General features: G+C 37.2%; 3 protein-coding genes across 6 annotated transcripts in view; 2 read left to right on the top strand and 1 right to left on the bottom strand.

Annotated features, from left to right (window-relative positions):
* The window catches only part of abcc8 (ATP-binding cassette, sub-family C (CFTR/MRP), member 8), a 73,178-nt gene extending 62,374 nt beyond the window's left edge, over positions 1-10,804 (top strand). Inside the window, exons 26-40 of the mRNA XM_057330521.1 lie at positions 13-260; positions 935-960; positions 4,825-4,894; positions 5,852-6,009; positions 6,194-6,286; positions 6,452-6,554; positions 6,658-6,771; positions 7,366-7,486; positions 8,016-8,146; positions 8,476-8,554; positions 8,666-8,774; positions 9,170-9,273; positions 9,710-9,843; positions 10,337-10,399; positions 10,548-10,804. Of these exons, the coding sequence (XP_057186504.1) occupies positions 13-260; positions 935-960; positions 4,825-4,894; positions 5,852-6,009; positions 6,194-6,286; positions 6,452-6,554; positions 6,658-6,771; positions 7,366-7,486; positions 8,016-8,146; positions 8,476-8,554; positions 8,666-8,774; positions 9,170-9,273; positions 9,710-9,843; positions 10,337-10,399; positions 10,548-10,685 (1,691 nt within the window). The 3' untranslated portion in view covers positions 10,686-10,804. The remainder of the gene's footprint in view (positions 1-12; positions 261-934; positions 961-4,824; positions 4,895-5,851; positions 6,010-6,193; positions 6,287-6,451; positions 6,555-6,657; positions 6,772-7,365; positions 7,487-8,015; positions 8,147-8,475; positions 8,555-8,665; positions 8,775-9,169; positions 9,274-9,709; positions 9,844-10,336; positions 10,400-10,547) is intronic.
* An 857-nt stretch (positions 10,805-11,661) lies between these two features.
* On the top strand, positions 11,662-13,744 carry kcnj11 (potassium inwardly rectifying channel subfamily J member 11). The gene has a single exon (XM_057329918.1). It carries the CDS (start codon positions 11,973-11,975, stop codon positions 13,119-13,121), a length of 1,149 nt encoding a protein of 382 aa, XP_057185901.1. The 5' UTR covers positions 11,662-11,972; the 3' UTR covers positions 13,122-13,744.
* Positions 13,745-14,970: 1,226 nt separating this feature from the next.
* The window catches only part of mob2a (MOB kinase activator 2a), a 55,187-nt gene continuing 53,464 nt past the window's right edge, over positions 14,971-16,693 (bottom strand). For all 4 annotated transcript variants that reach the window (XM_057330424.1, XM_057330423.1, XM_057330422.1 and 1 more), the window contains exon 5: positions 14,971-16,491. In XM_057330424.1, coding sequence (XP_057186407.1) covers positions 16,220-16,491 — 272 coding nt within the window. In that variant the 3' untranslated portion in view covers positions 14,971-16,219. The remainder of the gene's footprint in view (positions 16,492-16,693) is intronic.

Genomic DNA, 16,693 nt, shown 5'->3' with positions numbered 1-16,693 from the left:
TTATACCTCCAGAGGAATCTGGGGAGAGCGATGATGAAGACAACATGTCACATGTAATGAGGCACAGAGCCACTATCCCCTGGAGATCCTGTGGGACATATCTGAGCTCTGCAGGCCTCCTGCTGCTCCTCCTGCTCCTGCTGTCCCAGCTCCTCAAACACTCCCTCATGTTGGCTATCGACTATTGGCTCGCACACTGGACGTCCAAAGTCATCACGGCCAAGATCGAGGCAGTCTCACGCAACTGCTCCTCAGTCCAGGTAAGAGATGCTGATACATTTTCTGGATTAACTGTGGTACCTCTTTATGTACTTTGCTAGGTTGCCAGGATGTTGTAATGCAGTGACTAAGGTGTTCCAAAAGCTGTATAGCATGTTTCCAGGCAGTAAGGATCGTCTTAATGGTTGCCAGGTGGTTGCTAGGGTGTTTTTGATGGTTACAAGGTCATAATTTCTCACATATGTTGGGTCTTTTATGTATGTGAGGTTTTTATACATACAAACTGCAGTGGATAGCAAGGGTGTTAAGAGCCAAACATGAACAATTGAATTTATTAATAGACATCCCTGACCAAGAGGCATGTTGCGGTTGGCTTTGCCTGTGACAGGCCAGATAACACTAAAACTAGATTCCGTCAGCTCAGGGAGGGGACGGGGAACTATTTGCTTTAAAGTTGATCTAATCAACCTCGGTTGGGCTCGATCAGAGGGAAAAACCCTCACGCCACTCTGTCTGATTGCTGTATGTCTTAAAGACCTACACATGCCACATGCAATATAAAGTACACTTATCCCCTGATTTAGGGTTTCCACTCATTGGTGGTCGTGTTTCACAGATTATTGATATTATCCTCTGGAGTGGCGTGGTAATGAATAGGCTTTTGGTCTTTGCTCGAATGGCGGATTGATTTTCCTTCTGTTTGTTATTTCTTCAGTCTGAAACATTAACCCAGGGCTGGAGGTAAAAGCATATTATTAATCTGAAAGACTGTCTTCAGTATTGGCGTGTAATTAAAATAAATATTTTAATTCTTGCAACATTACAAGGTTTCTGGTAGTAGACTGTTTATGTGAGATTTTTATTTTCAACTTAATATTTCTCACGTTAATTTATCAACCAGGACAATAATCATCTGATATTTAGTCATTTTGGAATAACTGTCATTGTGCAATAACTGAAAACTGTGTCATTTCCAAATTCCAGACAGCTTTATTATTGGATAGTGCATTTCAGTGAATTTTAAATATTTTGTGTAAATGTTGTGTTTATTTAACATAATTTAATAAGATATTCAATTATATGATGTATCTGCATTATATCAACTTTTATTACAATTGAATATTGGTCGAAAACTGCTCATTTGGTCAGGGCCATGCACAGACATTTTAGGGTGAACAATAAGGTTACATACAGCAGTGGTTCTGAAACTGGGGGACGTGAGATGGATCCAGGGGGCCACAGATTTTGTGGCATTATATAGAATATATAAATTTATCATACATTTTATGCCATCAAACATCAGAAGAATAAGACCACCAACCAAAAGAATTGATGTTCCAGCATTGTATAACTGATTTTTTTTAGTTTAAGATTATAAGTCTTCATTTGGGGGGCGCAAAGCGATGCACTTGTACAGGGGAGCGTACAATGAAAAAGTTTGAGAACCACAGACATACAGTACCACCATCTTTTTATTACTTACATATTTAATTAATAACTTGAATAATTTCATTTTCATGTCAAATTCTTAAAATTTAAATCGATAAATATAATAATTAAATAAAATAATAAAGTTACAACAATTACAATTAAAAAAGACATACTGTATATAATGAGATTATTGTTTTCTAACTTCTTAGGGCGTCCGACCCACAAGAGCCTGACATACTTATGTTCACCAACTTTTATGTTATGTTTTATGTCATTTTACTATGTATTTGTCCAAGCACTATAATAAATATACTATATTATGAACTATTATGTTAAGAAAGCATGAGCAGTTGTCCCTTCATGCATTTTGGTGTGCATTGTATAAAGATGCTATCTGATTTGCATATTACAGTTATTATTTACAAGAAGTTGTAATATACAAATATTACAACTATTTTACGAGGTGGCTAATTCGTATGAATTCGCACAATGTGAATTGTACAAAAACATACGACTTATGAAAAAAAAGATCCTGAAGCCCCTCCCCTTAACCCAACTGCCACTGGCACCATAGCAAGTTGTACTAAAATGTACAAAAACGATTATATTAATGCGCACCCAGGATACCCATACATGCATGTTTAAGAAAAATAATAAAATTAAAAAGTAATTTGTATATTTATGTAAAAAAGTATATTTATTTATTTAATTATATATATATATATATATATATATATATTATATATAATGTATACTGTATATAAGATAACTAGATATAAATTAAATTTAACAAATAAGTAGTGATACAGTGAAATATCCCAGTGATGTTATACTAAATATATCTGCAAACAAAACAAATTGGCAAACTTGAACTGTTGTATACTATTACAGTATTTATAATAAATCAAAATAAGAATAATAAAATCATTAGTTAATTGTATATATGACCCTGGACAACAAAACCAGTCTTATGGGTCAATTTTTCGAAATTGAGATTTTTACATAATCCGAAAGCTGAATAAATAAACTTTCTATAGATATATGAGTTGTTAGAATAGGACAATATCTGGCTGAGATACAACCGTTTAAAACTCAGGAATCTGAGAGCGCAAGAAAATCTAAATATTGAGAAAATTGCCTTTGAAGTTGTTAATCAGGGGCACTGTGGCAGACCATCCACTCACAAAAATAAAGTTTTTATATATTTAAGATAGGAAATTTACAAAATATCTTCATGGAACATGATCTTTACTTAATAACCTAATGATTTTTGGCATAAAAGAAACTTAATAATAAAATAATAATTTTGACCCACACAATGTTGTTGTGTCTTTTACTAAAAATGTTCCCGTGCTACTTAAAACTGGTTTTGTGATCCAGGGTCACATATATTAATCTACCATTCGTCATATTCATAGATACAAAACAAATAATCCTATTTTAAAAATAAAATAGCCATCACCTAACCCTCAGGTGAAAACTATGGAGAATTGTGCCTAAACTTAACAAACAAATCCAGCATTTTGCAAACAAACGCAACCTTTTTTGCAAAAGAAACTAAACTCTGAAACAAAAAGAAAGCGTTTTACAAATACATAATGCAATTCGAGAGAAAATGCAAAGGTGTAACATATACACTCACCTAAAGGATTATTAGGAACACCTGTTCAATTTCTCATTAATGCAATTATCTAATCAACCAATCACATGGCAGTTGCTTCAATGCATTTAGGGGTGTGGTCCTGGTCAAGACAATCTCCTGAACTCCAAACTGAATGTCAGAATGGGAAAGAAAGGTGATTTAAGCAATTTTGAGCGTGGCATGGTTGTTGGTGCCAGACGGGCCGGTCTGAGTATTTCACAATCTGCTCAGTTACTGGGATTTTCACGCACAACCATTTCTAGGGTTTACAAAGAATGGTGTGAAAAGGGAAAAACATCCAGTATGCGGCAGTCCTGTGGGCGAAAATGCCTTGTTGATGCTAGAGGTCAGAGGAGAATGGGCCGACTGATTCAAGCTGATAGAAGAGCAACTTTGACTGAAATAACCACTCGTTACAACCGAGGTATGCAGCAAAGCATTTGTGAAGCCACAACACGCACAACCTTGAGGCAGATGGGCTACAACAGCAGAAGACCCCACCGGGTACCACTCATCTCCACTACAAATAGGAAAAAGAGGCTACAATTTGCACGAGCTCACCAAAATTGGACAGTTGAAGACTGGAAAAATGTTGCCTGGTCTGATGAGTCTCGATTTCTGTTGAGACATTCAAATGGTAGAGTCAGAATTTGGCGTAAACAGAATGAGAACATGGATCCATCATGCCTTGTTACCACTGTGCAGGCTGGTGGTGGTGGTGTAATGGTGTGGGGGATGTTTTCTTGGCACACTTTAGGCCCCTTAGTGCCAATTGGGCATCGTTTAAATGCCACGGCCTACCTGAGCATTGTTTCTGACCATGTCCATCCCTTTATGACCACCATGTACCCATCCTCTAATGGCTACTTCCAGCAGGATAATGCACCATGTCACAAAGCTCGAATCATTTCAAATTGGTTTCTTGAACATGACAATGAGTTCACTGTACTAGAATGGCCCCCACAGTCACCAGATCTCAACCCGATAGAACATCTTTGGGATGTGGTGGAACGGGAGCTTCGTGCCCTGGATGTGCATCCCACAAATCTCCATCAACTGCAAGATGCTATCCTATCAATATGGGCCAACATTTCTAAAGAATGCTTTCAGCACCTTGTTGAATCAATGCCACGTAGAATTAAGGCAGTTCTGAAGGCGAAAGGGGGTCAAACACCGTATTAGTATGGTGTTCCTAATAATCCTTTAGGTGAGTGTATATATATATATATATATATATATATATATATAATTAAATAAATAAATATACTTTTTTACATAAATATACAAATTACTTTTTAACTTTATTATTTTTCTTAAATGTATGCATGTATGTGTATTATGTTTATAAATACAAAATGAATATGCACAGTACACAGACACAAACTTTTATTCTGAATCTGATTAATCGCGATTAATTATTTGACAGCCCTAATTTTATTTGGTGTACTATTTCTTTAAGAAGTCGTCTACATTTAAATAGAAAAAAATAAGTTGTACTAAAGTTTTCAGAATTTTTCTCTTTTTCTTTTCAGGCTCTTTGAAACGACACCATTGGGAAGCATATTAAATCGCTTCTCCTCCGATACAAATGTAATAGATCAGGTATGATATAACAATAATGAAACATTTCTTCAGTGTTCTGTCCAGGCCCGGTTCCTGCCAGGCGCTGAAGGGTGGGCTAGCAGGTGTCCTGGGTGGGCATATACCCCAACCAGAACAAAATTAAGAAACCATTTAAAAAATGTTTTTAATTTTTTTCTGATAAGATAAAAATGTGTTTTGGTAAAATTATCATTTTTGTTTATTTCTGTGAACGTCTGACAACATTTTCCTCAAATTTCATATAAGAATGTTGTTTTTATTTGCATTTATTTGCCGAAAATGAACTGGAGAAAACAGGTCAAAACAACAGAAAAGATGATCTGCGTTTTCAAAACTGTAACATCGCAAAAAAAAAAAAAGTTCATATTTAGTTTTAAACAACACAAAACTAATGTTTGTACATGTATTAGAAAAAGTAAAAAAAGATGTTTTATGAAATAACCCTGCTTTTTTAAATGAGTTTATTATCATGCTCTCAGTCGTTCATATTGCTGTTGGGTGACTTTCAACAAACACTGCAATATATGACTTCAATATATGCAGGATTTGAATGATTTATGATGTTATAAATATATAAAACCAACATTCATTACAGAAGACTGCAAGATCAAAACAAAAATAATTCTTGTTGATTATTGCCCTTTGATTTTATTGATGTTTTACGCATTAATAAAGAGGTTATGTAAACTGGACATAAATAGAAGCCTATAAAGAAAGCGGGCTAAGAACATTCCCATCACAGTTATTCTTTTATTCTCATTGGGTGGGCAAGACAGACATTTAGGTGGGCTCAGCCCACCCCTGCCTGGAGCCGGCCCTGGTTCTGTCACTATTATATACAGTACTGCATTTATAAAGAACATTTAGAAACTAAAAGCCCATCAAGCACATTTTAAGTCTCTCTCTTTAGTTTTCTCTCTCTCTCTCTCTCTCTCTCTCTCTCTCTCTCTCTCTCAGCACATTCCTGCGACTCTGGAGTGTTTAAGTCGCTCTACGCTGTTGTGTGTGTCAGCGCTTGGTGTGATCTCATACGTCACGCCGGTTTTTCTCATCGTTTTGGCACCGCTAGCCATCGCCTGTTACTTCATCCAGAAATACTTCAGAGTCGCATCCAAGTAAACAATCCGAACACCACCTACAACATGACAATGTGCAATAGCAATACATGAGCAAACATCTTTTTTCAGTATTTTAACCAATATAATTGTAAAACAATCAGAAATGTGCATTGTGACCCGCAAATTTAAGAAGTATCGAGATGTTTAGAAACGTGACGTGTATGTGTGTGTCTGTTTTCAGAGATCTCCAGCAGTTAGAAGACAGCACACAGCTTCCTCTGCTGTCACACTTCTCTGAGACCGTAGAAGGGCTCACAACCATCCGAGCTTTCAGGTGAGCAGTACATGACAAACCCTATTTATAACATCTTTGATTGCATTGGTTTTGGTTGAAATGTTTGCTCATCTGTGCATTGTGTGTCCTATGTAAAGCTACATTTGTGTACATTGCTCTGTTTTATAATGTGTTATTGTGCTTTTTTGTTTGTTTGTTTTGTAGGTATGAGGCTAGATTCAGACAGAAGCTCCTAGAGTTCAGCGATGCCAATAACATGGCCTCTCTCTTCCTCACAGCGGCTAACCGCTGGCTGGAGGTTCGAATGGTGAGCTTCTCATCACATAAATTACAGTTCAAGTTCTTCAGATAATACAAATACAAAGCAAAGACACAGTACCTGGAGGTATCATGTTGTTTTCTCTGTGTAGGAATACATTGGGGCCTGTATAGTCCTGATAGCAGCTGTGGCTTCGATTACCAATTCACTGTTCAATCATCTGTCCACTGGGCTGGTGGGGCTGGGACTCACATACGCCCTAATGGTAAGAGCACAAACTGTAAGAAGCTTTTTTCATATATCAAATATAACTTTGATATATTTAATAAGTAATATTGACTGGGTGTAATGGCATGCCAAAAATTAAAATCATAATGAAATTAATGGTTAAGCTCAAACTGTGATGCTTTTAAATGCATTAGATAATAATCATAATAAGAATAATTATTATTATTATTGTTGTCATTGTTAGTATTATTATTATTATTATTATTGTTGTTGTTGTTATTATTATTAATATTATTGTTGTTATATTATTAATAATAATAATAATAATTGTTGTAGCACCTTGATTGTAAGAAAGGCATACTCATAATAATAATTATTATTATTATTGTTGTTGTTATTAATAATAATTATTATTGTTATTATTGTTTGTAATGTGCCTTTCTTACACTCAAGGTGCTACAACATGGTACAACATAACAATAAAATAAAACGATATAAATTTGTACTACATAGTAAACAATCACAAAGACAAACAAAATATGATTAGTTTAACAGATTAAGGCGTGTGTTGTTATTGGTTCAAATAGATGTGCCTTTTCTTATACTTATACTCAATATATAATTTTATCAGGTGTCCAACTACTTGAACTGGATGGTGCGTAATCTGGCAGATATGGAGGTGCAGCTTGGAGCTGTGAAGAGAATAAAAGCTCTGCTGAAGACAGAACCTGAAAACTATGAGGGTTTGCTGTGTGAGTATCATGTGATATCTGACCCACATTCACTCGGCTTCATTCAGTCTCATGTGCACCGATTTTATGCAATCAGCTTTGGGCTGCGTGTCTCGTCCTGTTTTCCTCAGCTTCTGTCTCATCCGTGTTTTCTGTTGATCTCTTCTCTTCAGATATATGTTGAGATTGAGGCTTTGTAACTAGTAAAGCATGGCGCTTTATTAACTTTCAAAGCAAGCGGTTGCTTTTTGAAATGTATTCTGACTGAATGCATAAATGTAACATGAGTGCTTTGAAAGCCAGACAATGTGCACATTTGCGAGATTGAAAAATATTTAAAGTGGTGAAAAAAACCTCATTTAACTGTGATTGGTCGTTTTATATGTCAGTCAGACAGCTTCTTAACATCCAAGTAGTCCTCTGCACCTTCAAAAGTCTGATTCATGAAACCAAAATGTCTTATTGAAAAAAATGCCTGTATATCGATTATTAATGTATTGGTTGACCAATTGTTTGACTGCAAATCATCAGTATTTATTTTATTGCTCAGTTGCGTCTCAGGTTCTGGAAGGTTGGCCTCAGCAGGGTGAGATTCAGATTCAGAATCTGAGCGTAAGGTATGACAGCACCTTAAAGCCCGTCCTCAAAAACGTCAACGCTCACATCAGACCAGGACAAAAGGTACCAACACCAATCTTTAGCACGAAACAATGTGTACCAAAATACCATTGCGTTTCTGACTGATTATTAAATATTAACCACAACATAAAGTGACTGTTTAAGTCTTGGATTCTGATTGGTCAACAGAGCATATACAAATATTAAATGACACAATTATACTAGCAAGCAAGCTGTTATAATAAAAGCTATATTTAGTTGACATGTCGGGGATTATATATATTAGTAAAATGATGTCACTGAAAATCATGTTTTGCTTATAATCCAAACAGAACAAATCGATTGGATGAGTTGTCTGTGAATTACAAATATTTTTTTGTGTTGATCTGTAGGTTGGAATCTGTGGTAGAACAGGAAGTGGAAAGTCGTCTTTCTCATTAGCTTTCTTCCGGATGGTGGACACATTTGAGGGTAAAACTCATTACTTTTCCATTCAGCTCAGACTAATGATGATATAACATTCATTTCATCCGAGTATGTATTATATGTGACATGTATTTTGAATATCTGTTTCTCCTCCAGGGCGAATAATCATTGATGACATCGATATAGCAAAACTGCCCCTTCAGACGCTGAGATCTCGCTTCTCTATTATTCTCCAAGATCCCTTTTTATTCAGCGGAACCATTCGGTAAATCTCTCTAGTCAGTTTAGAGTTGAAATGAATACTGATTCATATGCTCATATTGCATTTACAATATAAAAACAACTTTAGTCTTAAACTTTTAAAGCGTGATTTGCATTTACATGATGATTTACCATTGAACTGCTCTAGACCCTCTAAACCATAAATAAAGGACTACAATGAACAGTCATTTATTATTAATCACTGCTTTTGGTGTACTATACCGTAGTAACAGCAATGCTCCATTAAACATCGATATCAGGGTTTCCACAAGTCCTTCAAAGGTCTTAAAAAGTCATACATTCACCATTTCAAAACGTGCAGAAACCCTCAATATTGCACTCCAGGACTTTTTGGGTCACGCTGAAGAGAATTGTTAATATTTCATTTCCTTCCTTCAGTTTTAATCTCGACCCAGAAATGAAAGCTACAGACAGTATGCTGTGGGAAGCGCTAGAAATCGCGCAACTCAAACCTGTGGTCAAAACTCTACCTGGAGGACTTGGTAAGACTTTTCAGATTCACAAAACATTTTATATACGCTACTGAGGTTTGCTATTACTTTTCTAAGCGATATGACGCGTCAGATCCCATAGATCGCTAAGAAGATTCGAGCACCTAATGCCCTAGCAACCACACACCAACACCCTGGCAACCACCTTAGTATTGTGTCATCACATTTGCACTAGCAAAAACCACCCAGTAATGGATTCAATTTTTTAAATAATTGACAGGTTTAATGTCTAAACATAGTTCAATTCCTTTAAGCATAAAATGTGCATACAATTCATGGAATGATCGCATAACCTCATGACATCACACCAGCCGTACAAACATACGAAAAATTTAATCTGGAAATCAATAATTTGCCGTAATCTTCACTAGATTATGCAGAACTACTGATATGATTCATTTTTAAACATTTTGTTCTTGTGTTTCAGATGCAATAATAACTGAAGGTGGGGAGAACTTCAGTCAGGGGCAGCGTCAGCTGTTCTGCCTGGCGCGGGCATTTGTGCGGAAGAGCAGTATTCTGATCATGGACGAGGCCACTGCGTCTATAGACATGGCTACGGTGCGTGTGTGTTTGCTTAGATGTGCGATATTGAATACAAGAGATAAAAGGAACATCCCCAGAGGCCAAGACCTCGATTCACTTCACACTGTTCTCAAGCGATCTTCTCTTCTGAAGAGGCCGACACAATGAATGCACCTCTGCCTTCAAATCTCTTGTAAATGAACCGTGCCTCTGCGCACTGGTTGAGTTTAATAGAGCAAAGGACAGTCGGGGTCAGTGAGATAAATTCGATACGACAAAAAAGCTTCAAAACGAATACTTGTGTTTATACAACACAACAGACTTGTGTAAGCAATATAAAAAAGAATGAAATGCTGTTATATTATCACAGAATTTAAACAGCTTTTTAGGATTGTGTCAAATTCAAAACATTTACATTTATGCATTTGGCAGACGCTTTTATCCAAAGCGACTTACATTGCGTTATCCTATACATTTAGTTTCTAAGTATATTAAAACAAAGAGAAATTATTATATGCTGTTTATACAGGAGAGCATTCTTCAAAAAGTTGTGATGACTGCCTTTGCCAACAGAACTGTGGTCACTATAGCGGTAAGTCATCTCTACGAGACTGCTAGTAAATTCTACATGTACTTGAAACCCTCATCAGCAGAAAGACGACATAATGCTTTTAAATGATACTATGGATTCAACAAGGTCTCCTATCATTTAACGCATCATTGTGTTTGTTCTTCTGTAGCATCGTGTACACACCATCCTGAATGCAGACCAGGTGATTGTGATGAAGAGGGGCGTCATTCTGGAGTATGACAAACCCGAGGTTCTCCTCAATCAAGAGGACAGCGTGTTCGCTTCATTCGTGCTAGCGGACAAATGAGCCGGAGGGACCCTCTGTTGAAAGTGCAATTGTACCATGAAGGAATAAATATTTATTACTGCTATTATCATTATCACATTTGTACATAAAACGTTCATCATTTATTAATAAAAAAGTAATAATCAGAATTCTCTTTGTGATTCTTTCAACTGTGAAATCAGTGACTTACAGTGTGACGTGCTGTAATTCATCTTAAACTATTAGGAAAGTATAGAAATTTGATGACGTCATATTAAATAAGATCAAAACTTTTTTTTTTTTAATTGATTGTTAAACCGCAAGACTGTTACTGCACATCTGAGGATGTGTGAGAAAATATCGGGTTGCAATTGACTGTAATATATGTAAATATGGCTTACGTGTTTATCTTAAAATATAAGGCTATAAAATATTATAAGGTTGTAAAAATATAAATTGAAAAAAAAGGATTGCATCATTTTGGTAAACATTAAAAATCATCCCACAGACCTGGATAGTACACTAGGGTTAAAATGCCATAATTTTATTTTCTTATTTCTGACTCGATATCTTGAGCTCTAAGCACTGCATTCATCCATCATAGAAGTAATCGTAATGACAGTTGGTTAATAAATGTCTTCTGAAACAAAACAATAGGCGACTGTGGAAAAAATGATATCGTACTGGTTCTTGCATCTCTCGATAAAATATATTGAGTCACGAGACACAAATACCGATGAAATTTAAATAGTTTTCTCACACATTATTATGCGTGTTCTTTGCTGTAGAACACATTTATACACCATTGGAGTAATTAAGTTCCTTAATAATATATTACGATATTTTAATATAAAATGATGTTCATATAAAATCATTTTTGATAAAAAAATTAATATCGAATTATTTTTAATATAAAAGTTTTATAATCAATTTATATTAGGCTTATTTGTTTGTGTTCAACTGGAGAAAGGGGGGCATATCTGGGATGGAATGAGGGTAAATTAAGCTATGTTCATTTTGGGGTGAACTTAGTACAATATAATGCAGTAATGTCTCTTTAAAATCCGCGCTCCTTTATCCTTTTTGTTGCCAATGCTGCACGGTTTTAAGTTAAACGCGCGCCCAGCACGCATGCCCTGTGCTGAACCCAAGTCCCATCTAAGGATGAGCGAGAATATATCCGGTTGCAATTGACTGGCAACGGCAGCCGGAGAACTAAAAGTGGCATCCTCCCACGGGACCTCACAGCAACTGCGCTGCGCACCGCAAAGGACGAAGACGACAGTGGACTTTAGGACTAATGTAATGAGCCCATAGTATGGACCAGCGATGTTGTCCAGAAAAGGACTCGTTCCCGAGGATTATTTGTTGACTCGATTGGCGGAAGATGTGTTACAACAACCGAAATTCAAAACGAAACAGCGGAAAGCGCGATTCGTCGCCAAGAACGGAAGATGCAACGTTGCGCACACGAACATACGCGAGCAGGGCCGGTTTCTGCAGGACGTTTTCACCACGCTGGTGGACCTGAAATGGCTTCATACTTTATTTATATTTACCATGTCCTTCTTGTGCAGTTGGCTTCTGTTCGGGATGATCTGGTGGCTCATCGCCTTCGCGCACGGAGACCTGGAGGTGAAACATGAGAGCTTCGTGCCGTGCGTTACGGACATCCACTCGTTCTCCTCTGCGTTTCTGTTCTCGATCGAAGTCCAGGTGACCATCGGCTTTGGAGGCCGGATGATCACGGAGGAGTGCTTATCGGCCATTATTGTATTGATCGTACAAAACATAGTGGGTTTGGTGATCAATGCCATTATGCTAGGATGCATCTTTATGAAGACGGCTCAAGCCAACCGCCGCGCAGAAACGCTCATCTTCAGCAAACACGCTGTTATAACAGTCCGCAACAACAAGCTGTGCTTTATGTTTCGCCTCGGTGACCTGAGGAAAAGTATGATCATAAGCGCAACCGTTCACATGCAAGTGGTGAGGAAGACCGTCACCCACGAAGGCGAACTGGTGCCGCTGGATCAGATAGACATCCAGATGGACAACCCGGTGGGCACCAACAGCATCTTTCTAGTGTCCCCTCTCATCATCAGTCACACTATAGATAAAAACAGCCCTTTGTATGATCTCTCTGCTGACGAACTGCTGAATAAAGACATCGAGGTGATCGTCATACTAGAAGGGGTTGTGGAGACCACCGGTATCACCACCCAAGCGCGGACCTCTTACCTGTCCGAAGAGATATTATGGGGGCAGAGGTTTTCGTCCACGGTGTCAGAAGAGGATGGGATGTATGCTGTGGACTATTCAAAGTTTGGAAACACGATTAAAGTGCCCACGCCGAGCTGCAGCGCGCGGACGCTAGATGAGGAGGGAGGGATGGAGAGGTTCAGAGCGCGCGAGTCCACCAGTTTTGGGGCTACCGTCAGAAGAAGACTGAAACATCAAAACACCAAAGTGGCATAAATTTAGGCGTTTAATGTATTTTTAGATTCAAATACCAGACGTTTGTTTGTGTTTACATTCAACGTAAAAGCAGGAATTATAATGTAGGGAGGACATTCAATTTTAAGAAATACGGATGCACTGTATATTTTCTGTATATTTCTAAATATCAAAATATATTTTATTGCGATTTATGCACGTTTGATTAAAGCTCTCAGGGTATTGAATGATAAACTATGCACATGGTTCAAGATAACGCATGACGTTTACGCGATGCCCTTGTTTTATGCTTGCCTTGTTATTTAAATAAACCAGTTTGTTTGTATTGTTTCTTTATGTATACATTTAAAGCAGCATTATTTTTAAAGAAAAAGTAGCGGTCAAGTTTTAAAGTCAAACTAGATTTCTGAAGGTTATAAGGTTACGAATTACAGCTACTTTGGGCAACCTCGTGAATAATAGTAAGCATTTGTTGCCAGGGTTGCAAGTTTACAAACCTTATCTTATGAATATTAATTAGCACATACTGGAGTTGCTTGGCAACTTTCCGAAGCGTCCAAAGCACGCATGCGTCAAGCACGTATACGCTCACTAAAATAGAGAACGGCTGCTATCGTGTGTCCAAGGTGAGGTAGTGCAGGATGTTATTACCGTTTGGTCATTGGTTCAGCCGTTCATTACTGCTCAGCTCAAGGTCACTATGAGTACCTCAGATATGACGTATTTTTGTATGCAAACACCAGAAGCGAGTTAGCACTTCCATCGCTCCAATGTCTATGGGTTTTTTGAATGGGTTTTTGGTAAATCGCCTGAAATAAGGTCTGTGGTTAACAAAACCTCTAAATATTTTCACGTTTTATTCTATGACAAAACACACCAATTATAATCGGCTTGTGATTTTTTAAAAGCCTTATTGTGTCTTAAAACGGCGGTTGCTAAAAGCAACTACTTCCTTTGGCGGGGACGATAGACGTCACGTCATCGCACATATACAGCTCACAAATAATGCAGCATGGACACAAATATCTTAAAACATAGATGTGGATTCATTCAAACCCAATTTCTCAACCTATTTCAATACTTTACGATTTACATGGAACAGGGATGGATTGACCGGGCCAATGGGGCCAGTGCCCAAGGAACCCTGGGCTTCATAGTCTCGTGGGAACTTTGGCTGCTTTCTTTGGTCAAGGCCCGCCCAAAAGGGCCATATGACTGACAGGTAAAGCAACCACGTTTCGTGGTTCACGGTCAACTCGAACAAGCCTAGTCACTGCAGTCTGAACGCAGTTACTGAGAGTAAAGTGCGATTTTTACTTCTGCTTCAGACCTACACCCTTGCCTACGCAGAGACGCGTACCCTACGCCAGCCTGACGCGCACCTCTCCAAAAATGCGCGGTTTATGTAGTCTATGAGCTCAACTGCGTCTAGCTGCTTTCTATGGAAGTCGCGTTTGTCGGGTTCATACGTCATCAGGGTTTATATTTTAGGATTTTATTTTAGAAAAGCAACCGTTATATTTTAAGGTAAAATGAAACTACATTGATTACGTCTTAAAAATATATAAAATAAAATTGTATTTCTCTCAACAAAAATGAGACAATCTTGATGACGTATGCGGCAGACAAATATGTGACCTCTGGAGGACTACATTGCTTGGGGTAAGATTATTTTTAATAAATATAATTATGTTTTGTTGCCATGTTTATTTCACGTTATGAAATAACTTTTAAATTTGATAGATTTTTTTAATGCTTTAATTAAGAAGCTTTATTTAAACTGACTTAACCATCATTTTTATAAAACTAACCCTGTATTTTTATTACCATTTAAACTAGTAATTGTGGCGAGACCATAGTAAATGTGTAGTTATGTTTTTATTACCAAGAAAAGGCTAAACCATGGTTAATTTTCGCAAGAAATAGTCACATATGCCAGCTCTGTTTTATATATATAATGAATAAAACAAGTACATACACTGAAATAAAGTGGCATTTCTTGTTTTAATTAGATTACACTTCGCTGAGCTTAACATAATAAGTGGCTTTTAACTTAGATAATTAAAAATACTTAAAAAGCAAGAATAAAAGAACTCTGCCAATAGATTAAAAAAGGTCAAAATAAATATAAAGGAGAAAGACTATCCTCTCTCTCTCTAAAGGCAATTATTGTGATTTTTTTATATAGTTACAATCTATTTCTTTAGAAAAGGGAAAATGTGCATGTTCCACATATGCCACGATATTCATTACCGCCGATAAATTAAAAAAGTGAAATAAAAAACAGGTATTGCGACACCGGATTATGCGCTGTCTAATCATTGCAACAGCAAGTCAACTGCCATGCAACAATTATTTGCCTCAATCTGCAGCATCTCTGAGCAAGCAGACATGCAGATTTCACTTATGTCCTTGTCTAGAAACCTGCAAAACAAGTTCAATATTTCTCCAGAACATCACTCAAATCCATCATACCTTCTTTAACAGAATCTTGAATGGATAGAGTACATGAAAACCTTGAACTTTGCGTGACACTAAAATCGCACAGTAAAAACGCAAAGCAATTTAAAAATGGTGCCAGAGGAGGTAAAAACAAAAAGAAATGGATAATATATGGTGTTTGGAATATAAGTCATCATAAGTCAATGTGAAATAAGGCTGTACATGAAAAGTAAGTCAGTATGTGACTTTACTCCCTCCACAAGGGGGAGCCAGGGGTCACTCATCATCTTCTAAACATTGTTGAATACAGACCATACCTTATATATCCAAGGCACAGATGAGCAAAGCAATAAAACCATTCCCTTAAACAAACAGAAAAAACACAACCTCCGAGAGCACATGCGCAAAAATAATGAATAAAGCAAAAATACAAACTGTTCCTATATAAACAACAAGGTAGACAGATCGTTTTTCCAGGAGGAAATATCCACACCAATCTGTGCTGGTAAGCTGCAGACCTCCATCCCCTCTTGTCCACCAGTTGGTATTAGGATGGTAATAAATATCAATGGAGGGGCCCGACCCATGTACTTAACATAGACCGGAGGCTTTGAGCTGTTTATCATCTTTCCCCTCTTCTGCTCGGTTCGAGGAGTTCAGTCGCCGAGACAACAGGCTCATCTCTCGGTTACGTGATTGTGTGTATGGGGGGGCAGGGGGGTGCACAGCACCTCTGATAGGTCGTCCATGATACAGGTCTCCTTTGAGTCGACCAGGTTGAATTCCCTGATAAAGACGATGAAATGTGCGTACAATGTATTTAAATGTCCCTGCAGCTCCAGAGCTACGGACTCTTTAAAGTGTGCCCAGTAGATGTGCGCCAGCACGTGAAACAGATACCGGCAGATCTTCTTTATCAGAGTCTCGAACGAGTTGGGAAATTCTTTGCCTGGAATGAAATAAAAAACATTTACAGTTTTTATTTTTTGTATTTGTTTGAATTTAACTAAGTAATAATCTGTAAGACATTTAACGCATCATAATTTTTGTTGTTTTTTTGCTTTAAATTAAATATAATTACTATTTTTCAAATTAGTTTCATTAATTTATATCCTTTAATTTAGTCAAATTCATTCATTTGATATGAATGC

Source organism: Triplophysa rosa, linkage group LG3, assembly GCF_024868665.1.
Source record: "Triplophysa rosa linkage group LG3, Trosa_1v2, whole genome shotgun sequence".
NCBI lineage: Eukaryota > Metazoa > Chordata > Actinopteri > Cypriniformes > Nemacheilidae > Triplophysa > Triplophysa rosa.
Note: the sequence above shows the minus strand (reverse complement) of the source record. Positions and strands in the feature narration are given on the sequence as shown.

What these genes read in the sequence shown, in the direction of transcription:
- kcnj11 (XM_057329918.1), top strand. Translation starts at nt 11,973, where the DNA reads ATGTTGTCCAGAAAAGGACTCGTTCCCGAGGATTATTTGTTGACTCGA.